Source organism: Entelurus aequoreus, linkage group LG05 (assembly GCF_033978785.1).
Source record: "Entelurus aequoreus isolate RoL-2023_Sb linkage group LG05, RoL_Eaeq_v1.1, whole genome shotgun sequence".
NCBI classification, from domain to species: domain Eukaryota; kingdom Metazoa; phylum Chordata; class Actinopteri; order Syngnathiformes; family Syngnathidae; genus Entelurus; species Entelurus aequoreus.
The window spans coordinates 45,111,966-45,139,800 of record NC_084735.1 but is presented as its reverse complement, the minus strand read 5'-3'; the positions used below and the strand labels follow the sequence as shown (position 1 = coordinate 45,139,800).

General features: G+C 41.0%; 1 protein-coding gene across 5 annotated transcripts in view; it reads left to right on the top strand.

Moving 5' to 3' along the window:
• ncor1 (nuclear receptor corepressor 1) overlaps nt 1–27,835 on the top strand; it is a 168,967-nt gene that overhangs the window by 1,041 nt on the left and 140,091 nt on the right. For all 5 annotated transcript variants that reach the window (XM_062048206.1, XM_062048205.1, XM_062048204.1 and 2 more), the window contains exon 2: nt 15,519–15,703. In XM_062048206.1, coding sequence (XP_061904190.1) covers nt 15,593–15,703 — 111 coding nt within the window. In that variant the 5' untranslated portion in view covers nt 15,519–15,592. The remainder of the gene's footprint in view (nt 1–15,518; nt 15,704–27,835) is intronic.

Here is a 27,835-nt window from a genome sequence, read left to right as displayed (position 1 = left end):
CAATAAAGTTTGTCTAAGTCTAAGTAAGCAGCCACTAAGTCACTAAGATGTAAGGAATAACAAAAAATGTGTATTGCTTTAGGCCAAAATGTAGAGGAGTTGCAAAGAAGAGCTATTAGGCCCCATTTACACTAAGCTGGATAAGGTTATCCAGGGTAAATCCCACCTAACCTTATCCGTGTCCACACACAACAATGCCACCGTTTAGACCTTCTCCGTCCGCCGGGGCAACGCGACCTAATATGCATGCGTGCAAAATGCGGACGTCATAGTCACCTCCAGTGTTGCTTTATGTGCAAGTTCTTAAATTTAACTTATCTGAACAATATCCAGTGTTGTGTTATTTCAATTAACTGGAATCCAGTGTGCTGTGGGGCCCTATTGTAGTGAATCACACCTGAGCCGTCATAAATTAATAAAATCTTAAACACGTGAAAGTACACAATGTGACAAAGAACATTTTACAACAATCAATCTCGGGATCTAGATATCTGGTTACGACAGTCTTCACTCTTTTGCCTTAACCGTCATTGTCCATTCATTTTTGGTGACTTTATATACTCTGGACCTAGACTTTGAGTCCGTGACATACATCAATCAATCAATCAATCAATCAATCAATGTTTATTTATATAGCCCTAAATCACAAGTGTCTCAAAGGGCTGCACAAGCCACAACGACATCCTCGGTACAGAGCCCACATAAGGGCAAGGAAAAACTCACCCCAGTGGGACGTCAATGTGAATGACTATGAGAAACCTTGGAGAGGACCACATATGTGGGTAACTCCCCACCCCTCTAGGGGAGACCGAAAGCAATGGATGTCGAGGGGGTCTGACATAATATTGTGAAAGTCCAGTCCATAGTGGATCCAACATATCCGCGAAAGTCCAGCCAATAGTGGATCCAACATAATAGTGAGAGTCCAGTCCATAGTGGGGCCAGCAGGAAACCATCCCGAGCGGAGACGGGTCAGCAGCGCAGAGATGTCCCCAACCGATGCACAGGCTAGCGGTCCACCCCGGGTTCCGACTCTGTACAGCCAGCACTTCATCCATGGCCACCGGACCTGTGTAACTCCCCCCTCCACAGGGAGAGGAGGGCAGAGGAGAAAAGAAAAGAAACGGCAGATCAACTGGTCTAAAAAGGGGGTTTATTTAAAGGCTAGAGTATACAAATTAGTTTTAAGATGGCACTTAAATGCTTCTACTGAAGTAGCATCTCTAACTGTTACCGGGAGGGCATTCCATAGTACTGTAGCCCGAATAGAAAACGCTCCATAGCCCGCAGACTTTTTTTGGGCTCTGGGAATACTAATAAGCCGGAGTTCTTTGAATGCAGATTTCTTGCCGGGACATATGGTACAATACAATCAGCAAGATAGGCTGGAGCTAGACCGTGTAGTATTTTATACGTAAGTAGTAAAACCTTAAAGTCACATCTTAAGTGCACAGGAAGCCAGTGCAGGTAAAACCAGTATAGGCGTAATATGATCAAACTTTCTTGTTCTTGTCAAAAGTCTAGCATAGCGGACAATAACTGATACAGTCTGCTTTGCCAGTCCAAAAGCATTTGCCGTTTTCTGTAGTCTTCCCTCGATTGCCAGGTAATACAAAGCACACGCTACCTTTTTATCACATCCACGGTAGGCCGCATTCTCGTTGAGTCTCTTTCGACAAATGGACAAATATTTTCGGTAAGTAGAATCACAGCTGACCTCGACCTTCAAAAGTTCTCTTGCCGCCTGAGAAGTGTTGTATCCGAAATAGCTGCAATCGCTTTCTCTTAAGGTATTCATGTGTGATTTCCACAAGCGTCTGTACAGACGGAAGGAGAAACACGAGCATGTCTGAATGACTCGCCTTCATAATTCCAGTGTTTAGCTCCGAGTTACAAAACCGCTTTATTATGAAGCTGGCTGTGGCGCGTTCTTTTTGACGTCACTTCCTGTGTGGGGCGCAGTCTTTCTGGCGTCACTTCTCTGAACTCAGTTTGTAAACGATCAATGAGTCCATACAAAGCTAAGAGCCGGAGATTCATGAAATACACGGCGCACTTACCCGTGTAAAAAAATTATCCATGGAGGGGGACCTTAAACGATAGTTTAGTGTGGCTGAAACGGGGCTTAGGCTAAATAATTATTCGTTTAAGGGGTTATCCGGCTTAGTGTAGACATAGCTGCATCGTCAACATTTGTGTTTCTTGTTTTAGCAGGCACTCATTCTGTCACACATAAGTCCACTCCCCAGACGAGTGTAAAGTTTAACATGACTACATGATTTAAAAAGTTGTCTTCCTATGCTTAAGAACATAGACCAACCTTGAATGACAATATTATTGTTAAAACTATCTAACTTATGGGTTTATAGGAAATAATACTATGGTACAATACAAGACAATAATAATATCATCAGGGCAACATGGGGCATTTTAATGAGGAATCACACTTTTTTTGAATTTTACCCATCATTCACAATCCCAATGTGAGGCAAGAACAAATTTATTTTTCTTTTTTATGCATTCTAAATTGTAAATAAACGCTCCCAAGAGGTAGCTAACGATTGGGATTCGATCTAGTCTGCCTATAAAACCCTTTAAAAACATCCAAAATTCTCCATCAACACCTTCCATACATGCTGTAAGTATATATGTAATGGCACATTCAAAATAACATGTAATAGTTACAGTACTTTGGTAATTTTATGCAATGGCAGAACAATTTGGCGGTGCATTAATTTGACAGCGCACATTGCAATGTTTGAAAATTGTTTCCGTAACAACTACTGTACTTTCGAAGCACAAGAATGGGAAATGTCCGCGAAATTGCAGAAATCCGTATTTTTAAACATACATTTTTGCGTCAAACTATCACTTAAGCGTTTTTTTAAATGAAAAATAAAGATGTTCTGAACAAAATTTGTTCAACGCTCTCCTCAGCTGTAAGTACTTGCTGTTCCTCTTGTCGGCACGGCACACTGATTTGCAGGACAGTGGGGACGATCAGGTGCATCGGAACAAGCTTGCTAGCTAGCATAGTTAGCATCATCTAGCTAGCTTACTTGTTGTCGCCTGTGTACGCTCTCTGAGCCTCAAAGTTGACGGCTGTCTACTTTGCTTCTATTTATATTTGGAAGATTACAATGTGAACACTGTTAGTTCTGAACCAGTTGTAGTTCTATAGTATGTTTTAGTAGCGAGGGAGAAGATATATTTTTGACGTGACTGATTGATTGTAAACAGAGGTCACAACTCCGTAAGTATATTAGTGGTTACAGGATAGAGTTGCCAAATGGGTAACGTTTTCTGAGTTCTTTGCATGCATGTTATGGAATTTTACATACAATTTTCAATTATAATATTAGTAAATTATCTACTAAAAGGGTGAAGTGTCTTGCTCAAGGACACAACGCACGTGACTAGTATGGCGGAAGCCGGGGATCGAACCAGGAACCCTCAAGTTGCTGGCACAGCAGCATGTGCATGTATGAGCCAGTCTGCCCCACAACAAGATGATAGAGAAAAATAATTAACTTATTCACTACAATGGCGGACTCGCGCAAAGCTCTATGGGTAAAACTATACTACATATAGAGACATATGTTAGTTCCAAATCAGTTGTAGTTCTAGAGTATTTATTAATAGCCAGCGAGAAGGTATATTTTTGATGTGACGGATTGTAAACAGATGTCACAATACCGGAAAGATATTACAACAGGATAGAGTTGCCAAATGGGAAACGTTTTCTGACTTTTTTGCATGCATGTTATATCATTTTACATTTCCTTTATCAATGATAATAATGTAAGTAAATTATCTGCTAAAAATACAATTCAGTGGTACATTACATGTAACATGCGGTTGTCAAAATGACAGCCAAAAGAAACTGGTAGATGAGAATAAATCTAAAGATAAAATATAGTGGAGAAATGCACCAAATTGCAGAAAATGTAGTCGTTATTTTGAAAATGTTCTTTTGGGGTTTGCGTGGCAGCACTTGGTGCTAATTTTCCTCTTTTTTTCTTCTCAATTTTCCTCTTTTTTTCTCAAAGGGTGCTCATATCCCTGAAGTTTTGTTAATATTTTTAATCAACTAAAATAAATACATAAAAATATACTTTCTTGGCTGATTAAACATTAAATGTTGTCTTGTCTTCATAAGAGCCATATTATTTTTATTTGTGTGTTTAAATGTGTATCTTTTTCCATTTTTAATTTGTAAGCATTTCAGACAGTGATAAATTAATTTCAAATTGGTTGATCACTTTGCTTTACTTCCGGTTTATGTGCCGCCACAGAGGTTCACTTCCTGTTCAGAATCAGAATCAAAATAGTTTTTATTGCCATTGTTTGAGAACAGGTTCACAAAGTAGGAATTTTTCTTGGTGCAAACGTGCGACATAAAACACATATAACACATATTTGGTATAAAAAGAGCTGTGACTGAGCTATCAGATAGACTTAGAAGGAATTCAAGGAGCTGTTGTTAGGAGTTCTTGTTCATTTGCCTGATGGCCGAGGGGAAAAAACTGTTCAGGTGGCGGGAGGTGTGGGTCTGGATAGAGCGTAGTCTCCTGCCTGAGGGGAGAGGGGAGAATAGTGTGTGTCCAGGGTGAGAAGAGTCAGCTGTGATCCGACCCACACGCCTCCTGGTCCTGGAGGAGAACAAGTCCTGGAGGGATGGGAGCTTGCAGCCAACCACCTTCCCAGCAGCACGTACGATGCGCTGCAGTCGATGCTTATCCTGGACTGTGGCGCCGGGGAACCACGCGGTGATTGAGGAGGTGAGGATGGCTGAGTAAAAGATTGAGGAGGTGAGGATGGCTGAGTAAAACTGCACCAGCATCTCGGTCGGCACCTTAAATTTCCCCAGCTGCCGCAGGAAGTACATCCTCTGCTTGGCCTTCTTGATGAGGGAGCTGATGGTCGGCTCCCACTTGAGGTCCTGGGTGATGGTGGTGCCCAAGAAACGGAAGGAGTCCACAACGGAGACGGGGGTGGGAGAGTCAATCAGGGTGAGGGGGGATGGTGGGGTTGTGACTTTCCTGAAGTCCATGATCATCTCCACTGTTTTCTGGGCGTTCAGCTCCAGGTTGTTGAGGCTGCACCAGGACGCCAGCCGGTCCACCTCTCTCCTGTAGGCGGTCTCATCGCCATCCGAGATGAGCCCGATGAGGGTAGTGTCATCCGCAAACTTGAGCAGATTTACGAACTGGTGACTGGAGGTGCAGCAGTTTGTATACAGGGAGAAGAGCCAGGGGGAAAGTACACAGCCCTGAGGAGTACCAGTGTTCGTGGTTCGACTGTCCGAGACAATCTTCCCCAGCCGCACGTGATGTCTTCAGTCTGTCAGAAAAGTCATTGATCCAACTGCAGAGGGAGTCGGGCACGCTGAGCTGGTAGAGCTTGTCTCATAGCAGTCCAGGGAGGATGGTGTTGAAGGCAGAGCTTAAGTCCACAAACAGGATCCTAGCGTAGGTTCCTGGAGAGTCCAGATGCTCCAGGATGAAGTGGAGGGCCAGGTTCACTGCATCATCCACAGACCTGTTGGCTCTGTAGGCGAACTGCAGTGGGTCCAGGAGGGGGGCAGTGATGCCCTTGAGGTGGGGCAGGACCAAGCGCTCAAAGGACTTCATGACCACAGATGTCAGTGCAACCGGCCTGTATTCATTAAGTCCTGTGATCCGTGCTTTCTTGACAGGGACAGGGACAATGGTGGAGGTCTTAAAGCAGGACGGCACGCGGCATAGCTCCAGAGAGGTGTTAAAAATGTCAGTGAAGACAGGAGCCAGCTGATCCGCGCAGTGTCTGAGAGTGGAGGGGGAGACACCATCCGGCCCGGGGGCCTTCTGCGTATTCAGCTTCAAGAACTGCCGGCGTACATCCTCCTCTCGGATGGAAAGGGCCTTTAAAGTCCTGTGATGTCGTTGGAGTCCTTTAAATCCTTTAATGAATTGCTGGCGTTAGTGGGGAGGATGATGGTGGGGTTGGCAGAGCTTTGATGAGCTGAAGGCCGTTCATGACGACAGTAATGTATGTTGAGTAAAGCTGCAGCTAACGATTATTTTTCTATCGATTTAATCTATAGATTATTTTTTCGATTAATCGGTTAATCTATAGATTATTTTTTCGATTAATCTATAGATTATTTTTCCTTTTACCGATTATTTTTTTATTCAAAATGAAGAGGAAAAAATAAATGTAGGCCCGTTTTTTCAAAAGGCATGGCTTTTATTTACAAAAAAAAAGAAGTATGGCCACTCAGTCAACATTGACAACAACATGACTAAATATTCTGTAACAATGTAAACATTTAAAACTTTTAACATTTAACAAAATTAAAAGTAGCTTATTTGCTTTTTAATGTGCAAATATAAAAGTCAACATCCAGTGCAAATCTTAATATTCTGCAATAGTATAAGCATTTCAAAAGTAAAAGTATTGCTTATTTTGCTTTAAAATGTGCAAAAATAAAGATAAACATCCAATACAAAAAAGTGCAAAACGAAATATTCTGTAACAACAGTGTAAACATTTCAACAAAAGTGAAAGTATTGCTTATTTGCTAAAATGTGCAAAAATAAAGATAAACATCCAATACAAAAAAGTGCCAATCTAAATATTCTGGAGCACTGTAAACATTAAGTATTGCTTTTAAAATGTGCAAAATAAACATCCAGTCCAACACAGTACACAATAACCAATTCTACTCATTCCAGTGAGTGACTAACAGTTGTAATGAAGAAAGGTTAACATGTCTACATGCTCTGGTTCTTTTCTTGTTTACAATATTCCCAGCAGCTGAAAATAGGCGCTCAGAAGGGGTCGATGTGGCTGGAACTGAGAGGTAATTAGCCTTCACCTCAAGCCAGGACTGCGAGCGAGCTGAGCTGCAGTTTATATTTCTAGAAGGTCAACGGGCTCATAGTGATGTTACTAGTAGTTGACTGGGAGGTGTTTATTATCATTTGGGAGAGTCCGCTGCCTGATGCTCACCTGCTAAAACCTATCTGCTCCACGCTGAAGCGCTGACTACATGCGCTCTGAATACGCACTGCTGATTGGCTGATAATGCTTCGTGTGTACCAATCAGATGGTTGTGTGGGTGGGACAATGCTGCGTGTGTACCAATCAGATGGTTGTATGGGTGGGACAATGCTGCGTGCTGAGACAGAGGCAGAGGAGCGAAGCAGCTTGTTAAGACTTTAGCAGCTAAAGTTAGCTTTAGCTTAGAAACCGGTACACCCCCGTACCGAACCGAAAGCCCCATACCGAAACGGTTCAATACAAAACACGTACCGTTACACCCCTAGCAGATACAAATGACACATTCATGTTTTTGTGTAATGATGACAACGTATGCTCGCGCGGACGATTGACTAGTTGATGGTTTTCTTTTCAAATGTTCGTTCATAGCCGTTGTGCTGCTATGATAGGCCATTTCCGCTCGACACAGTGTGCATACAACAACATTATTAGGCCGTTTATTGAAATACTCCCACACTTTTGACCACTTTTGGCATGCTTTTCCCCCCTCGCTCGCACCGCTCGCATCGTCTGCTTTGATCGTCTGCTTTGCGCTTCGCCATGACGGTAGTGTGACGTAAATATGCGACGCGTCGACGCACAAAAACGGCGTCGACGTATTTACGTAACCGATGACGTCGACTACGTCGACGCGTCGTTTCAGCCTTAATGTTGAGGCTCTGAGCGAGAGTCCGGTCATTCAGGGCCTGGGGGGCTTTGGGCTTATAGTTCGTAAGGGCCCTTAGCCCTCTCCAAATGGCCGCAGAATCATTGGAGCGGAACTGTTCCTGTAGACGATTAGAGTACACAGATTTAGCTTTCTCCACTTCCCTGTTGAAGTGGTACTTCGCTTCTCTATAGGTACTCCGGTCCCCGCTTCTCCACGCAGCCTCCTTCTTCTTGCGCAGCTGTTGGAACTTGGGTGTGAACCAGGGCTTGTCGTTGTTATAAGAAGCCCTGGTGCATGTTGGAATGATGCGCGCTTAATTGAACTGAATGTATGAGGTCACAGTGTCCGTATACTCGTCCAGATTGTCCGTGGCCGCTCCAATTGCTTCCTAGTCTGTCGTCCTCCAAACATGCACGCAGCTCCTCTACAGCCTTGGCGGTGAAACACTTAATGGTCCTCATAACATGTTTAGCCAGTTTCAGTCTCTGTCTGTATGAAGGGATTAAAGGCCTACTTTGAAACCCACTACTACCGACCACGCAGTCTGATAGTTTATATATCAAAGATGAAATCTTAACATTGCAACACATGCCAATACGGCCGGGTTAGCTTATAAAGTGCAATTTTAAATTTCCCGCGAAACTTCCGGTTGAAAACGTCTATGTATGATGACGTATGCGCGTGACGTCAATCGTTGAAACGGAAGTATTCGGACACCATTGTATCCAATACAAAAAGCTCTGTTTTCATCGCAAAATTCCACCGTATTCTGGACATCTGTGTTGGTGAATCTTTTGCAATTTGTTTAATGAACAATGAAGACTGCAAAGAAGAAAGCTGTAGGTGGGATCGGTGTATTAGCGGCTGGCTGCAGCAACACAACCAGGAGGACTTTGACTTGGACAGCAGACACGCTATCCGACGCTAGCCGCCGACCGTATCGATGATCGGGTGAAGTCCTTCGTCGTTCCGTCGATCGCTGGAACACAGGTGAGCACGGGTGTTGATGAGCAGATGAGGGCTGGCTGGCGTAGGTGGATAGCTAATGTTTTTAGCATAGCTCCGTGAGGTCCCGTAGCTAAGTTAGCTTCAATGGCGTCGTTAGCAACAGCATTGTTAATCTTCGCCAGGCTGGAGAGCATTAACCGTGTAGTTACAGGTCCATGGTTTAATAATATTGTTGATTTTCTGTCTATCCTTCCAGTCAGGGGTTTATTTATTTTGTTTCTATCTGCAGTTAAGCCCGATGCTATCACGTTAGCTCCGTAGCTAAAGTGCTTCGCCGATGTATTGTTGTGGAGATAAAAGTCACTGTGAATGTCCATTTCGCGTTCTCGACTCTCATTTTCAAGAGGATATAGTATCCGAGATGGTTTAAAATACAAATCCGTGATCCACAATAGAAAAAGGAGAAAGTGTGGAATCCAATGAGCCCCTGTACCTAAGTTACGGTCAGAGCGAAAAAAGATACGTCCTGCACTGCACTCTAGTCCTTCACTCTCACGTTCCTCATCCACAAATCTTTCATCCTCGCTCAAATTAATGGGGTAATCGTCGCTTTCTCGGTCCGAATCGCTCTCGCTGCTGGTGTAAACAATGGGGAAATATGAGGAGCCTTTCAACCTGCGACGTCACGCTACTTCCGGTGCAGGCAAGGCTTTTTTTATCAGCGACCAAAAGTTGCGTACTTTATCGTCAATGTTCTCTACTAAATCCTTTCAGCAAAAATATGGCAATATCGCGAAATTATCAAGTATGACACATAGAATGGATCTGCTATCCCCGTTTAAATAAAAAAATGTCATTTCAGTAGGCCTTTAAGTGCACCATCACGTGATCTGATAGTCGGAGAGCAGCGCGCGGGACTGCATGATATGCCTTGCTTATTGTGGTGTAACAGTGATCCAAAGTGTTCTCCTCTCTGGTCGGGCATTTAATAAACTGCCTATACTTAGGTAATTCCTGGCTCAAATTTCCTTTGTTAAAGTCACCAAGCACGATAACAAGAGAGTCCGGAAAAGACCGTTGCACATGTAAGATCTGGCCTGCAAGCGTGCGCTGAGCGTCACGCACATCCGCGCCGGGCGGTATGTAGACAGCCACCAGTAAGAATGAAGCAATCTCACGCGGTGAGTAAAAGGGCTTACAGTGAATGAAAATATATTCCAGAGAAGGAGATTAGTGTTGCGATATCACCGTCACGTCTGTACACCAGTTGCTGTTGATGAAGAAGCAGACTCCTCCGACTCTTTTTTTGCCGGAGAGCCCCACGTCTCGGTCCGCGCAGAGAAGATGAAAGCCATCCAGTTGAACCGCGCTGTCCGGGACACTTGCGCTCAGCCACGTCTCCGTGAAGCACAAAACACAAGATGAGGAAAAGTCCTTGTTTCTTCTCATCAGCAACGCTAGCTCGTCCATCTTGTTGGCAAGTGAGTGGACGTTGTAGAGAAAGATGCCAGGTAAAGGCGTGCGTACTCCCCGTCCACGGAGACGGACAGGGGCGCCCGTTCGCTTTCCCCTTCGGTGCGGTTTCCCTCTTTTCATCAAAGAATGGACCAAATCCACAGCTGACGCTAGGATGACCGGTAACAAGTCCGTAGGGATGATGGATCTGATGTTCAGTAGCTCTTCGTGGGTGTAAGAGCACCCAGACACACAATTTACGCACGAAAACAAACAAAACAGAACGCACGATAGCACCGAGGCAACCGTGATCGGCGCCATGATGATGACGACGTTGAAGACACCTTTGTCTGTTTGAACTCAAACTGTCAAGTATAGATCAATCACTTTGTTCCAGGACAACAGAGCCTTTCTGTTCAATGTGAACACTGTAAGCTGCTACCTTTTTCCTACGTTTTGAACCCTGCGGCTTATAAAATAGTACGGCTAATTTACGGATTTTTCTTTGCTGACGGCCATAATGCAATAGTTTAAAAGCAAACACTCTGATAAGGTGTGTTTATGTTTGTGCTATGGCTCACTACAGGTGCTGCAGTTACCTTTCAACCAGAAGTAAAATTGCTGTTCGGATTTCTAGCCGTCCATAACTTGTATGGCGTCTCCAATAATCACTACTAGCAACATTTTTAAGTTTTACAATATAACTTAAACTGTTTATACTTACCAAACGGTCCCATGTATGACGTCTGTAGTAGTGTTTTCGTGCATATTTGTACATGCTATCCCAATGTAATGACGCTAGTGTCGTTAGCATTAGCTAATATGCTAACACATTTACGGCTGTTTGTGTTAGTATTATTAACTTAAAAACGGCATTCTTTTGTATTGTTTCAGTTTAACAAATGATTTAATAAATTCACCAAGACTTCACTGTGGATTTATTGAGTCTGTTTAGCTATTTGGAGAGTGAAGTTCAACAGCCAGCCTTTTGTTTTGTTTGATCAGCTGTTGTACTGCCGTGTTGCAGGCACCGTTTGGAAACAATTTGGTATCTAAATTAACATTTACACAATATTTTTGTTTGAATAACTAATTTCGCAATGTACGTATCAGCGGCTAATATATGAGAAATATTTTTTCTCCTAAAATTTAGTGTGTGCGCTCTATAGTCTGGAAAATATGGGTAATATGTATAAGTTTAGATTGGGATATGATGTTTCCTAATGTCTCTGTTTAAAGTTAAAGTACCAATGATTGTCACACACACTAGGTGTGGTGAAATGTGTCCTCTGCATTTGACCCATCCCCTTGATCACCCCCTGGGAGGTGAGGGGAGCAGTGGGCAGCAGCAGTGCCGCGCCCGGGAATCATTTTTGGTGATTTAACCCCCAATTCCAACCCTTGATGCTGAGTGCCAAGCAGGGAGGTAATGGGTCCCATTTTTTTTTATAGTCTTTGGTATGACTCGGCCGGGGTTTGAACTCACAACCTACCGATCTCGGGGCGGACCCTCTAACCACTAGGCCACTGAGTAGGTGTATCATGTTAACAGTTAACCTAGCTTGCGAGCTAAAGTCCATAATTTTATCAAAGTGTGATTATCAATCACGTTTTTTTGACTATATTTTGACATGGTCATACTAACTGTTGGGAGTTTGACCACGGTTATCATTATTACCGTTTATTGTTAAATCCCTAAAAATGTACATACCGGAAATAAGGAAAGTAAAAAAAAAAACATCTATAGAGGCTTAGCAGCTGACGTCATCAGCCACGCCCATTAGCTTGGCGGCCATCTTGCCGGTCACCAGTTCAGTGCCGGTCGTTGACCGGCACTGAACTGCTTGGAAATGCCGGAAACCTGCTGTGCTGTTGGATGTAGCAATAGACGAGGCGATAAACCAAATCTTAGCTTCTATAGATTCCCGGCAAACATCAAAAAACGCGATAAATGGATCGCGACGATTTGTCGTGAACGATGGAAACCTACGATTTACACAAGGATATGCAATGAACACTTCATATCAGGTATGTTAACAAACTATAACAGTAGGCTCTTCTGTGTGTGCTTTTTCCTTACCTTGGTCATGAGAAGAAATCGATTCTTGTTTGGAATCTGCCATATCAGCCCATCATGCACAAAACCTGCTGTAAAATAATTGTAGGCATCCAGACTCTTGTATGCCTTAAGGTCCTTTCCAGTGTACGGAGATGGTGAATCGAAGAGGTAATTATAAATGTCTGGATATGAGAGATCAGGCAGGTCGACTGTTGCAAAATGCTCAGGTGATTTTAGCATGCTTCTCGGTAAAAGGTACGGATCCGTTGTGCCAACAAGGTTCAACTTCTCTCTGTAACGTTTCTTGGACTCTTCATCCAAATGCACAACTTCATTGGATATCAAATCAGCCATAATTCGGATGAAATCGGTGAAAATGTAGCGCAGAAATCAAACTGAATCTGTACGAACACGTAGGAACGAGCTGACCGGTTGACCGGCAAGATGGCGGCATAACACAAAGTCACGTGATAAAATCACGTGACTGCAAAGCCTCTATTAATTAATATGACTGTTTCCCCTGTGAGCTGATGAATGAATACAAAAAATACAAAATAAATATATTATCATACCAGACCTAAAGTTAAAGAATTATTATTACAGTTGTAATGTTTGTTCAGTTAAGAGTGCGGTGCGATCCCATGGGGAGTGCGTATCTCCACGGGGAACATGCTTTATTAGTATCATGCCATATCATGCTTCAAACGAGATGTGCACTACAAAATGTGTTCATTTTAGCCAATAATCCTGACTTCCTCACTTTGATTAAAAAAAAAAAAAAAAAAAAAATCAGCACAATTTTTTTGCTTCGTAGGTTAGTGTTTTATATATTGTGCTTACTGAGTTAATATTGCTGATCAATTTGAATGTATTATTACTTATTGAGTTTATTTAGTTTAATTTCTCAGTATCAAATGGTTCAAGTTGGTAAAAAAATGTTTATAGTTAAAATAAGGAACATTTTTTTTCTTAGTTTCAGGCAAATTGATATTTGCTGGTACTGTCTAAAAAAGTAATGTTTATTAAAGAGGAACTTCACTTTTTTTGGAACTTTGTCTGTCATTCACAATCCTAATGAGAGACAAAAAGACAAGTTTTTTTCCCCCTTTGCATTCTAATAAATTGGCTTGTTCTTGGTGGCTAGCAATGCAGCTAATAAGAGCAATCCATTCTGCCGCTAAATCACTTTAAAATTGTATCCAAAAACCGTCAACAATATTTCAACCAAGCTGCAGCAACATTGATATTGAAAGAGCGGAAACTGAGGAACTGTTTTTCTAGTGTAGTAATACATTGTCTTGCGACGGCTTGCTAAGGCATTAGCTATGAGCTACCTACGGAAAGAGGTAAGCTAGCTTTTGCGTCAGTTTGTAAAGCATTACACAATGCGATAGGACACCAATTTGTATTGACTGAAAAACTTTTCAAAAATCATATAATAGTATCTGTAAAGGATTAGCCCACATTTCATGTTTTGTTTGTACACAGCTAGCTGGACATTGTATGTAGACTCACTCAATGGACAGTTGTCTGTTTGGTCCAGCTGGCAGGGGAAGGTTTTTCCAAATTGACTCAGGGTAAACAACTCTTTTTAAAGACTTGCAAATACTGTATAGGATATAAAACTCCACCAGATGTATCAGATAGTAATCTTAAAATAATCCTTATCTTGCACACACGTGACATTTCAAGATGATGTTATTGATGAAGGTTCTTCATGAGCGCTTGGTACAAGTGTTTGTGTACATTTCTAAAACTAGACCTTCATGACACAGGCGCCTGAAAAATGAAGAGATCATCATACAACTTTGCTTGCTGACCGCAGTAATGTCCTGCAGAGTCTGAGATGGTTATTTATCCACCACATCAGCAGACTGTGTGTGTAACTGCCAGCTCCAGATAGTCTGCCACAAGATCAGTGGACATACAACTGAAATGAAGCTCATATGTATGGTGTAGATTTTACATTACATTCAATACAATTAGGTGAATGTGTTGTTAGTTTTTGTGTACAACAGATGGTTGGCAGTCGTGTAATGTGTACACGAGTTGTCTGATGTCAGTGTCCACATGGTTAAGTTGATCATTCGAATGCATATCAAATAGCATAAGATCTTAAAGTCTTTTCCTGAGTGCCGTAACATTACATTTTAGTATGAAAATGCATGATTTGTTTTTTAACTATGCACGGTTTGATGCTGGCTTAGAGTGTCCTAGTTTCTGTTGTCTGTATTGTGACATGTATGACATTCAGTGACAGAATGTAACAGATGCTTTAACATGGCTCATAGAAAAACATTTTACAATTTTCATTAGCGCTGTCAAAGTTAACGCTATAATAACGCGCTAACTTAAGTCCCTTTAACAGCAATCATTGTTTTAACACTGGATTTATGTGCATGGGCCCTGACTCTTTTTTGAGCCTTGGTCTATTCCGTAGAAAGGGGAAATGTAATGGCTTTCAATTATTGTTGAGCCACAAGCTCGAAAATAGCGAGCAGAAATGCACAAAGAAAAGGGTACATAATGAAAATCTCAGATCCAAAGCCACGGCAAGTCGTTCTCCCAACAAGATAAGACTATTTAATCTTCCATCGCCCTGAGACGACAACATTGGAGGTAACACCTGCTGGCGCACTGTGCAGCTTGTAGAAAATAACATAACATGTAGATTGTTACTCCCACTTCTTTAGTAAGATTGAATAAAAGCTCAACGGAAAAAAACAGTAGAGAGAAAGTCTAGGGTTACTTTTATCGGAGACTTTTGTCAAAACATGTCAAGACACCGTCTCATTCCAATCACACACTTCCAGCTTCGCAATAATAGGGCCATGCGTCACATTCGGTGTAACTCGCAAAACAATACAAAATCTTCTTGCATTACAATCATGCTTTATCGAAGATGTTTTATAATGTAATTTGTGATATTTCTATCTGAATAAATGTTTTATGGCAGATTGAAATGAAGTGTATATTTATTGTTTTATAAACTGTTCTGATTTATAGTCCGCAATTACAGAATGTTTAGCAGACTAAATACATAGGTCAAGTGTGGGACCTTCAGGAGAAGAAGCCACAACAGAGAGACCAACAAACACGAAGATAATAATAACCTATCATTATTGTAGGCTCGTTTGATTCGTAGATTTTTCAGTAGCATTCATTCATTCATTACATTACATTCATTGTATTATTTTGCATCTGTAATTAACTTGCCTTATTAATTTATCAAACACATATCCATGCAGCTGAGATAGGCTCCAGCACCCCCCGCGACCCCGAACGGGACAAGCGGTAGAAAATGGATGGATGGATATCCATGTAGTGTTTGTAACCTGTGTTTTTGCCACTGTCTTCTTACAGGTGGTTTGTATCCTGAAACATGTTAAATATCAATCATCAGTGAAGCAGCAGCAGCCCACTTGCACTGAGCTAGGATGTCCAGTAGCTCCAGCTACCCCCCTACCCAGGGGAGCTTCAGTAGTGAGCAGAGCCGGTACCCATCCCATTCTGTGCAGTACACATTCAGTGGCTCGAGGCACCATCAGGTAAAGTTTTACTTCCATCTTTCACTGATAAAAGCTTTGTATGTCACAAAGGCTTTACATGTTATGATCCTTGAGAAATGGTACAGTCTTTTGTGTTTAATGTGTATCAGAAACGTCTATGTTGATTAGGGATGTGTATTGTGTACCGGTATTTTTTGGTACCCGTTCCTAATAGGGTCGGTCCAGGAAGACTGTTAAGGTTCTGGACTAATGATACGGCTATCACTATTTTTTTTAATCCAGTTGGTCCGTCGTAATTATGACACATTTAGTTCAAGTGCCGCTGCTTCGTATAAATAAAGACACGGGTAGCTGAATATCAACTTGGAATAATCACAAATAGGGAAGCAACACCACACAAAAATTTGTAACAAGAATATTTCCTCCTAGTCTCTCAAAGTCCCGCACACTATTAGGAGTTAGTGTTAGTTTGAAGTGAACGCACTTCACTCACGACCGCCGGTACTGGTCTTCATCAACTGTCCTCTTAGGCCAATATTAATCTACTCAAAAAAGTGAAACATTTAAATAATCTCCCCATCTTTTTATTCATATCATACACATATACATTGGTTAGGCCTGGACCGATACCACATTTTGCTCGCTGATATATTGACCTACAAATTATTACCAATAAACAATATTATTATCACCATTATTTTAAGACCAAATCAACCAATAATGAAATTATAATACATAATAATGATGCAAGTATAGTAGGCCTGTAACGATTGATGGATACATCGATATTTTGATTTAGAGTCCTAAATTTCAAGTATATCGATCTGTGCTCGGCAAGTTTGCCTTGCAAGTGATAGGCATTGTCCCAAATTAGTTTTAAAAGGGAATCGATCGATTTGATCAATACTAGAAAAAGGAAAACATTGGATTTAAGAATGGCAGACTTTATACAAAGTTTAACGCTTGTTATGATAGAGATTTTAAGCGATAAGTCTATTGTCCTGTCTGTGGCTTTATCAAAATAAAAATTGTGGATATCTACGGTGGTCGAGAAAGGTTATAACAAACGCAAACGCCACAAGACAATAGTGTTGTATCTGTGGCATGTGTGTCTGTGTGCCTTTAGGAAAGGATGCTGTTGTGCGAGAGTGGCAGTGTCCCGCGAGAGTTTCGATGTCTGTATGTTCAGTGTTTAAATGTGAGTTGTGGCGAACAGAAGCTCTTATATATTTGTTTTGACTTCCTGAGTTTGTTAGTCTGTTAAAGGCCTACTGAAATGAGATATTCTTATTTTAACGGGGATAGCAGATCCATTCTATGTGTCATACTTGATCATTTCGCGATATTGCCATATTTTTGATGAAAGGATTTAGTAGAGAACATCGACGATAAACTTCGCAACTTTTGGTCGCTGATAAAAAAAGCCTTGCCTGTACCGGAAGTAGCGTGACGTCGCAGGTTGAAGAGCTCCTCACATCTGGACATTGTTTACACCAGCAGCGAGAGCGATTCGGACCGAGAAAGCGACGATTACCCCATTAATTTGAGCAAGGGTGAAAGATTCGTGGATGAGGAAAGTGACAGTGAAGGATTAGAGTGCAGTGCAGGACGCCAGGGTGTATCTTTTTTCGCTCTGACCGTAACTTAGGTACAAGAGCTCATTGGATTCCACACTTTCTTCTTTTTCTATTGTGGATCACGGATTTGTATTTTAAACCACCTCGGATACATTATCCTCTTGAAAATAAGAGTCGAGAACGCGAAATGGACATTCACAGTGACTTTTATTTCCACGACAATACATCGGTGAAGCACTTTAGCTTCGGAGCTAACGTGATAGCATCGTGCTTAACTGCGGATAGAAACAGAAGAAACATGCCCCTGACTGGAAGGATAGACAGAAGATCAACAATACTATTATTACTTCTACTATCAGGAGACACCGAACCAAACCCTGGACCTGTAACCACACGGTTAATGCTGTCCAGCCTGGCGAAGCCTAGCAATGCTGTTGCTAACGACGCCATTGAAGCTAACTTAGCTACGGGACCTCGACATAGCTACGCTAAAAACATTACCTCTCCACCTACGCCAGCCCTCATCTGCTCATCACCACCCGTGCTCACCTGCGTTCCAGCGATCGACGGCGCGACGAAGGACTTCACCCGATCATCGGTGCGGTCGGCGGCTAGTGTCGGATAGCGCGTCTGCTATCCAACTCAAAGTCCTCCTGGTTGTGTTGCTGTAGCCAGCCGCTAATACACCGATCCCACCTACAGCTTTGTTCTTTGCTGTCTCCATTGTTCATTAAACAAATTGCAAAAGATTCACCAACACAGATGTCCAGAATACTGTGGAATTTTGCGATCAAAACAGACGACTTAAGCTGGCCACCGTGCTATTCCAAAACGTCTGCTTCAACCCGTGACGTCACGCGCAAACGTCATCATACCGAGACGTTTTCAGCCGGATATTTCCCGGGAAATTTAAAATTGCACTTTATAAGTTAACCCGGCCGTATTGGCATGTGTTGCAATGTTAAGATTCCATCATTGATATATAAACTATCAGACTGCGTGGTCTGTAGTAGTGGGTTTCTGTAGGCCTTTAAGAAAACATCTGAGAGTGTATCTCTGACTGTCTGTCCTTCTCCACTGCCAGCCATTTCAATATCAAAGCTTTCAACTAAAACATGATTGCAAAAGCCACAATAAATGACACAACACAATGACAAAGCAACTTTAAACCACAGAAGACTCAGCCAACACAATGGAAGTGACAGCGATGCATGTTACCACATAGCACCGACTACCAGAACTCAAGAAGTCATTTGATGAGAAACAATTAAAGGCCTACTGAAACCCACTACTACCTACCACGCAGTCTGATAGTTTATACAGTATATCAATGATGAAATCTTAACATTGCAACACATGCCAATACGGCCGGGTTAACTTATAAAGTGCAATTTTAAATTTCCTGCTAAACTTCCAGTTGAAAATGTCTTTGTATGATGACGTATGCGAGTGACGTCACTAGTTAAACGGAAGTATTGGTACACCTTTGAATCCAATACAAAAAAGCTCTGTTTTCATTTCAAAATACCACAGTATTCTAGACATCTGTGTTGGTGAATCTTTTGCAATTTGTTTAATGAACAATGAAGACTGCAAAGAAGAAAGTTGTAGGTGGGATTGGTGTATTAGCGGCTTGCTGTAGCAACACAACCAGGAGGACTTTGACTTGGATAGCAGACGCGCTAGCTGACGCTAGCCGCCGACCGCACGGATGATCAGGTGAAGTCCTTTGTCCTTCCGTCGATCGCTGGAACGCAGGTGAGCACGGGTGTTGATGAGCAGATGAGGGCTGGCTGGCGTAGGTGGAGCGCTAATGTTTTTATCATAGGTCTGTGAGGTCCCGTTGCTAAGTTAGCTTCAATGGCGTCGTTAGCAACAGCATTGTTAATCTTCGCCAAGCTGGAAAGCATTAACCGTGTATTTACATGTCCAGGGTTTAATAGTATTGTTGATTTTCTGTCTATCCTTCCAGTCAGGGGTTTATTTATTTTGTTTATATCTGCATTTGAGCCCGATGCTATCACGTTAGCTCCGTAGCTAAAGTGTTTCGCCGATGTATTGTCGTGGAGATAAAAGTCACTGTGAATGTCCATTTCGCGTTCTCGACTCTCATTTTCAAGAGGATATATAGTATCCGAGGTGGTTTAAAATACAAAACCGTGATCCACAATAGAAAAAAGAGAAAGTGTGGAATCCAATGAACCCTTGTACCTAAGTTACGGTCAGAGCGAAAAAAGATACGTCCTGAACTGCACTATAGTCCTTCACTCTCACTTTCCTCATCCACTAATCTTTCATCCTCGCTCAAATTAATGGGGTAATCGTCGCTTTCTCTGTCCGAATCTCTCTCGCTGTTGGTGTAAACAATAGGGAAATGTGAGCAGCACTCCAGCTTGTGACGTCACGCTACTTCCGGTAGGGGCAAGGCTTTTTTTTATCAGCGACCAAAAGTTGCGAACTTTATCGTCGTTGTTCTCTACTAAATCCTTTCAGCAAAAATATGGCAATATCGCGAAATGATCAAGTATGACACATAGAATGGATCTGCTATCCCCGTTTAAATAAAAAAATGTCATTTCAGTAGGCCTTTAAATAGAAGAGATGGCTCAAGAAGGCTATGGAAATTAGGAAGCAAGGGACCATTGCCATCCGCAGGGATGAAGGGGCATACATACCTCTGCACACTTTTTGTATGCTGTTCTTCGTCAGCGACAGCAACTTTATTTAGCAGGTAAATCTACTCTTAAAATGTTGATTACTGTACTTTAATTGAAAATTGCTTGAATGTTCCCTGTTCCCAAGCACAGACTGACTTTACTGACACTACTGACTTTATCACTCATGCATCCTGCATATTACAGACTTATTGCATATTACAAGCTTATTGCCATGTACCTGGCTTTTTTGCATTACTCTTTCTCTTCATTTTTTGTCACTATATATTTCTCTTATGTATATTTTGCACAAAATCTTGTATAGTCTTACTTGTATATAATGTTGATAGGTAACTAGTATATTGTCTTGCTGTAAAGTATGCACCTAGAGTATTTTTTTGCTCAGTGAATGTATACTTGTCTATTTGTTGTATGTTTAGAGAGATAACAACTGCCGAAGACAGATTCCTTGTACATGCAACTATACTTGGCCAAATAAACCTGATTCTGATTTTGATGTTTAAAATGTAAGCGGAAAGTGCTTCTTCCTATTAATTCAACCTAAAGTGTTAGTTGCACTTTATTCAAATAAGATGTTTGTATCCATAGTTCATTTATACATATATATCTCGCAAGAAATAACAGGAAAATAGGAAACTTCACCTGCAGTATCCAGTATCCAGTATTTATTTCACAGTCACACTGCTTGATTTGTTTTGCTAAAAAGTTACTCGATTTCAATTCAATGTATCGTTTCGTATTGTTGTAAAAATATCGTTTCTGAATCGTATCGGCAACCACAAATGTCGAATCGAATCGAATTGCTGTTAAAACAAATTGTTACACCCCTAAAGTATAACCTTTCAAATACAATTAACTTGTATTTGTCGTATATTTTAACATTTTAATTGGAATGTAAACTTTTGAATTTCCAAGTTAGAGATAAAAAACAAATAATGAAAATAAAATATAGACATCCTGGTTGAAAACCAAGGCTTCCCATGCAACCAGATGGAGTTTGAAAGGTGCTGCAAAGAGGAATGACGAAACTGCCCAAAGATAGTTGTGGCATCGTTTTCAAAAAGACTTGAGGCTCTAATTGCTACCAACGGTGTATCAACAAAATATTGAGCAAAAGCTGTGAATACTTGTGTGGATGTGACTTTTTTAGTTTGTTTTTTAATACATTTGCAAAAAAATTCAAACATTTTTCACATTGTCATCATGGGATATTGTCTGTAAAACATAACAAAATGTGGAAAAAGTCAAGCGCTGTGAATACTTTCCGTGTGCACTGTAAGTACAGCATTGCACCTTGCCCTGCAAACATAGTTGACTTGTTTAAGACTTAAAAGGCATACAGGTATACTGTATATACAGTCATGGTCAAAAGTTTACATACACTTGTAAAGAACATAATGTCATGGCTGTCTTGAGTTTCTGATAATTTCTACAACTCTTATGTTTTTGTAATAGAGTGATTGGAGCACATACTTGTTTGTCACAAAAAACATTCATGAAGTTAGGTTCTTTTATGAATTTATTATGGGTCTACTGAAAATGTGACCTAATCTGCTGGGTCAAAAGTATACATGCAGCAATGTAAATATTTGGTTACATGTCCCTTGGCAAGTTTCACTGCAATAAGGCGCTTTTGGTAGCCATCCACAAGCTTCTGGTAAGCTTCTGGTTGAATTTTTGACCACTCCTCTTGATAAAATTGGTGCAGTTCAGTTAAATTTTTGGTTTTCTGACTTGGATTTGTTTCTTCAGCATTGTCCCCACGTTTAAGTCAGGACTTTGGGAAGGCCATTCTAAAACCTTAATTCTAGCCTGATTTAGCCATTCATTTACCACTTTTGACGTGTGTTTGGGGTCATTGTCCAGTTGCACTAAACTATGCCGAAGACCCAACCTCCGGGCTGATGATTTTAGGTTGTCCTGAAGAATTTGGAGGTAATCCTCCTTTTTCATTGTCCCATTTACTCCCTGTAAAGCACCAGTTCCATTGGCAGCAAAACAGGCCCAGATTATAATACTACCACCACCATGCTTGACGGTAGGGATGGGGTTCCTGGGATTAAAGGCCTCACCTTTTTTCCTCCAAACATATTGATGGGTATTGTGACCAAACAGCTAAATTTTTGTTTCATCTGACCACAGAAATTTCCTCCAGAAGGTCTTATCTTTGTCCACGTGATGTCATATTTTTGCAGAGGCACAAGTGGTTTGTCACTCCCTAATTTAAGATTTTACTATTGGGCAGCCAATATACATGAAATGATTTATTGGACCTACGAACCGGAATTTAGTTGGTGCAAACTGGAAGCTGAATCATGCTCTACCTCGCTCCTAGCTTTGCTTACATCTATACTGCTTTTTCGATCATCTCAGTTTACATGTAACCCAATTGTTATCTGTACTCTTAGAATTTGGTCTCAATTTAGATGCTGTTTTGGACTCCGAGGATTATCCAACTACAGCCCCATTCATAATAATTATCTCTTTCTTCCTCCAAACACAGATACAGCATTTTCTCTATGGCAGAGCTCAGGCCTGGTCAGACTAAGGGAGTGAAGTGAAGTGAATTATATTTATATAGCGCTTTTCTCTAGTGACTCAAAGTGCTTTACATAGTGAAACCCAATATCTAAGTGGGGACCTTTATATTAACAATGTCTTTGCTAGCTTTAATCCACTATGTAAAAAGTTTAATCTCCCTAACTCTCACCTATTTCGTATTTTCAAATCCGCAACTTTGCTAAATCAAATAACAGCTCTTTTCCCAGTAGTCCACCTCAATCTGTAATAGACTCACTCCTGGAAATCCCCACAAATCAGAAAGGTATCATTTCTAAAATGTACATCCTAATTTCCCATTTTAAAGAGATATCTCTTGACAAAATTAGAAACTACTGGGAAGCAGAATTTGGCAAAGTTTTGGATGACAAAGACTAGAAATCTGCATTGATACAAATAAATGATAGCACATCTTGTTTAAAGCTTAATCTAATACAGTTTAAAGGCCTACTGAAATGAATTTTTTTTATTTAAACGGGGATAGCAGATCTATTCTATGTGTCATACTTGATCATTTCGCGATATTGCCATATTTTTGCTGAAAGGATTTAGTATAGAACAACGACGATAAAGATTGCAACTTTTGGTATCTGATAAAAAAAAGGCTTGCCCCTACCGGAAGTAGCGTGACGTAGTCAGTTGAACATATACGCAAAGTTCCCTATTGTTTACAATAATGGCCGCATGAAGTGAGAGAGATTCGGACCGAGAAAGCGACAATTTCCCCATTAATTTGAGCGAGGATGAAAGATTTGTGGATGAGTAAAGTGCAAGTGAAGGACTAGTGGGGAGTTGAAGCTATTCAGATAGGGAAGATGCTGTGAGAGCCGGGGGTGACCTGATATTCAGCTGGGAATGACTACAACAGTAAATAAACACAAGACATATATATACTCTATTAGCCACAACACAACCAGGCTTATATTTAATATGCCACAAATTAATCCTGCATAAAAACACCTGCGTGTTTGTTATGCTAGCTCCTAGCTCCTCTGCTAGCTCCTCTGCTAGCTCCTAGCTCCATAGAACACGCCAATACAATTCAAACACCTGATCAACACACACAACCACTCAGCCCAAAAGACCGTTCACCTAACCCAAGGTTCATAAAGCTTACATATTTTTAAAAAGTTACGTACGTGACGCGCACATACGGTCAAGCTATCAAATGTTTAGCAGCCAAGGCTGCATACTCACGGTACCTGATATTCAGCTGGGAATGACTACAACAGTAAATAAACACAAGACATATATATACTCTATTAGCCACAACACAACCAGGCTTATATTTAATATGCCACAAATTAATCCTGCATAAAAACACCTGCGTGTTTGTTACGCTAGCTCCTAGCTCCTCTGCTAGCTCCTAGCTCCATAGAACACGCCAATACAATTCAAACACCTGATCAACACACACAATCACTCAGCCCAAAAGACCGTTCACCTAACCCAAGGTTCTTAAAGCTTATATATTTTTAAAAAGTTACGTACGTGACGCGCACATACGGTCAAGCGATCATATGTTTAGCAGCCAAGGCTGCATACTCACGGTACCTGATATTCAGCTGGGAATGACTACAACAGTAAATAAACACAAGACATATATATACTCTGTTAGCCACAACACAACCAGGCTTATATTTAATATGCCACAAATTAATCCTGCATAAAAACACCTGCGTGTTTGTTATGCTAGCTCCTAGCTCCTATGCTAGCTCCTAGCTCCATAGAACACGCCAATACAATTCAAACACCTGATCAACACACACAATCACTCAGCCCAAAAGACCGTTCACCTAACCCAAGGTTCATAAAGCTTATATATTTTTAAAAAGTTACGTACATACGCAAAAAAAAGTTGCGCACATACGGTCAAGCGATCAAATGTTTAGAAGCCAAAGCTGCATACTCACAGTAGCACGTCTGCGTCTTTGTCATCCAAATCAAAGTAATCCTGGTAAGAGTCTGTGTTGTCCCAGTTCTCTACAGGCGTCTGTGTGTCGAAGTCAAAAGTCCTCCTGGTTAGAGTCTCTGTTATCCGAGTTCTTCCATCTTGACTGCATCTTCCGGGAATGTAAACAAAGAAGCGCCGGCTGTGTACTGTTGTTGCTGACTACGTTCGAAAAATACGTCCATTTCGCACCGACAACTTTCTTCTTTGCTTGCTCAGCTTCCTTCTCCATAATGCAATGAACATGATTGCAACAGATTCACGAACACAAATGTCCAGAATACTGTGGAATTATGAAATGAAAACAGAGCTTTTTCGTATTGGCTTCAATGTGGAAGGCATATCCGTGTTCCCCGGGTTACGTCACGCGCATACGGCATCCTCAGAGGCGTTTCGAACCGGAAGTTTAGCGGCAAATTTAAAATGTCACTTTATAAGTTAACCCGGCCGTATTGGCATGTGTTATAATGTTAAGATTTCATCATTGATATATAAACTATCAGACTGCGTGGTCGGTAGTAGTGGGTTTCAGTAGGCCTTTAAGGTTGTCCATTGCATATATTTTACTAACGCAAAATTTTCCAAAATGTATGCCAATATTGTAGATACATGTAATCGCTGTCAATCGACCCTGGCAAACATGACACACATGCTCTGGTCCTGTCCCTGTCTGAAAGCCGACTGGATTAATATTTTTAAACATCTTGCAGATGCATAACATTTTAAATTGACGCCTTGTGCAGAATTGGCTATTTTTGGAATTCCACCAAACTATCAAAAAACTAAGCAGACTTTTAGGTATAGTATCGCCTTTGCATCATTAATAGCTCGTAGAAGGATTTTATTGGAGTGGAAATCACAGTTTGCCCCCAAGACCTCCCTATGGTTTAAGGACCATAAAATAAAAATAGCCCTTGGATCACAAAAGGGATAATTAATGCCTGTAAAAAGAAAAACAATCTCTACAAACTTTTCATCAAAATAAAAACAAAAGAAGTAGAACAATGATACAAGAAGTACAAAAATAAATTTACTGATATTATAAGAACAAGCAAACGGTTATATTATCCAAAAAAACTATATGAAAACAAAAACAATATAAAAGGAACTTGGGATGTTTTGAATAGTATAATCAAACAAGGATATTCAAAGTAGACATATCCTGATTACTTTATTGATGAAAACGGTGAAGATTATAATATGAGTAATGTAGTGAATAAGTTCAATAAGTTTTTTGTAAATGTTGGTCCTAAATTGGCTGTTGATATCCCCGACAATGGAGTTACAAAATCAACTATTGAACAGAATTCTGCGTCATTCTTCCTCTCAGCTACAAATGAGCAGGAAGTGACAAACATTGTGCGGAAGTGTAAAAGTAAGTGCTCCACTGACTGCCATGATATCAACATGATATTGGTTCAAAAAGTTATACTGAATATTGTAAAACCCTTAAAGGCCTACTGAAATGAATTTTTTAAATTTAAACGGGGATAGCAGATCCATTCTATGTGTCATACTTGATCATTTCGCGATATTGCCATATTTTTGCTGAAAGGATTTAGTAGAGAACATCGACGACAAAGTTCGCAACTTTTGGTCGCTGATAAAAAAAGCCTTGCCTGTACCGGAAGTAGCGTGACGTCGCAGGTTGAAGAGCTCCTCACATCTGGACATTGTTTACACCAGCAGCGAGAGCGATTCGGACCGAGAAAGCGACGATTACCCCATTAATTTGAGCGAAGATGAAAGATTCGTGGATGAGGAAAGTGAAGGACTAGAGTGCAGTGCAGGACGTATCTTTTTTCGCTCTTACCGTAACTTAGGTACATGGGCTCATTGGATTCCACACTCTCTCCTTTTTCTATTGTGGATCACGGATTTGTATTTTAAACCACCTCGGATACTATATCCTCTTGAAAATGAGAGTCGAGAACGCGAAATGGACATTCACAGTGACTTTTATCTCCACGACAATAAATCGGTGAAGCACTTTAGCTACGGAGCTAACGTGGTAGCATCGTGCTTAAATGCAGATAGAAACAAAAGAAATAAGCCCCTGACTGGAAGGATAGACAGAAGATCAACAATACTATCAGGAGACACCGAACCAAACACTGGACCTGTAACTACACAGTTAATGCTGTGCCGCCTGTCGAAGCCTAGCAATGCTGTTGCTAACAACGCCATTGAAGCTAACTTAGCTACGGGACCTCGTCAGAGCTATGATAAAAACATTATCTCTCCACCTACGCCAGCCCTCATCTGCTCATCAACACCCGTGCTCACCTGTGTTCCAGCGATCGACGGCGCAACGAAGGACTTCACCCGATCATCGATGCGGTCGGCGGCTAGCGTCGGATAGCGTGTCTGCTATCCTCAAAGTCCTCCTGGTTGTGTTGCTGCAGCCAGCCGCTAATACACCGATCCCACCTACAGCTTTCTTCTTTGCAGTTCATTAAACAAATTGCAAAAGATTCACCAACACAGATGTCCAGAATACTGTGGAATTTTGCAATGAAAACAGAGCTGTTTGTATTGAGATACAATGTGTCCGAATACTTCCGTTTCAACCATTGACGTCATGCGCAAACGTCATCATACATAGACGTTTTCAACCGGAAGTTTCGCGGGAAATTTAAAATTGCACTTTATAAGTTAACCCGGCCGTATTGGCATGTGTTGCAATGTTAAGATTTCATCATTGATATATAAACTATCAGACTGCGTGGTCGGTAGTAGTGGGTTTCAGTAGGCCTTTAACTTATATATGTAACCTATCATTCCAGACTGGCTGCTTTCCAAGTCAAATGAAAATCGCTAAGGTAACTCCGCTCTTCAAAAGTGACAGCAAACACGCTTTCACCAATTACAGACCAATCTCTCTTTTGCCTCAGTTCTCAAAAATCTTAGAGAAACTATTTAACTCTCGACTTGAATCTTTTCTTGAGAAGCATCATATAATCAATGACGGTCAGTATGGCTTTAGGTCCAAACGAACAACCTCAATGGCGATAACTGAAGCTATTGAATAAATTACTAATGCACTGGAGCATAAAAGATATGCAGTTGGTATTTTTATTGATCTAAAGAAAGCCTTTGATACCATTAATCATTCAATTCCACTAGATAAAATGGGAAGATATGGAATTAGGGGCCTGGCTGGTGACTGGTTAAAAAGTTATTTAACAGGGAGGATACAGTTTGTAAAAATGGGTCAATTTTTATCTGATACTCTAGGCATTGCTTATGGTGTCCCCCAAGGGTCCGTGTTGGGGCCAAAACTTTTTAATGTATATATTAATGATATGTTTAATACATCCAAAGTACTGAAATGTATACTATTTGCAGACGACACAAATATATTCTACAGTAGTGATGACTATAATGAGCTCATAAATACAGTAAACAC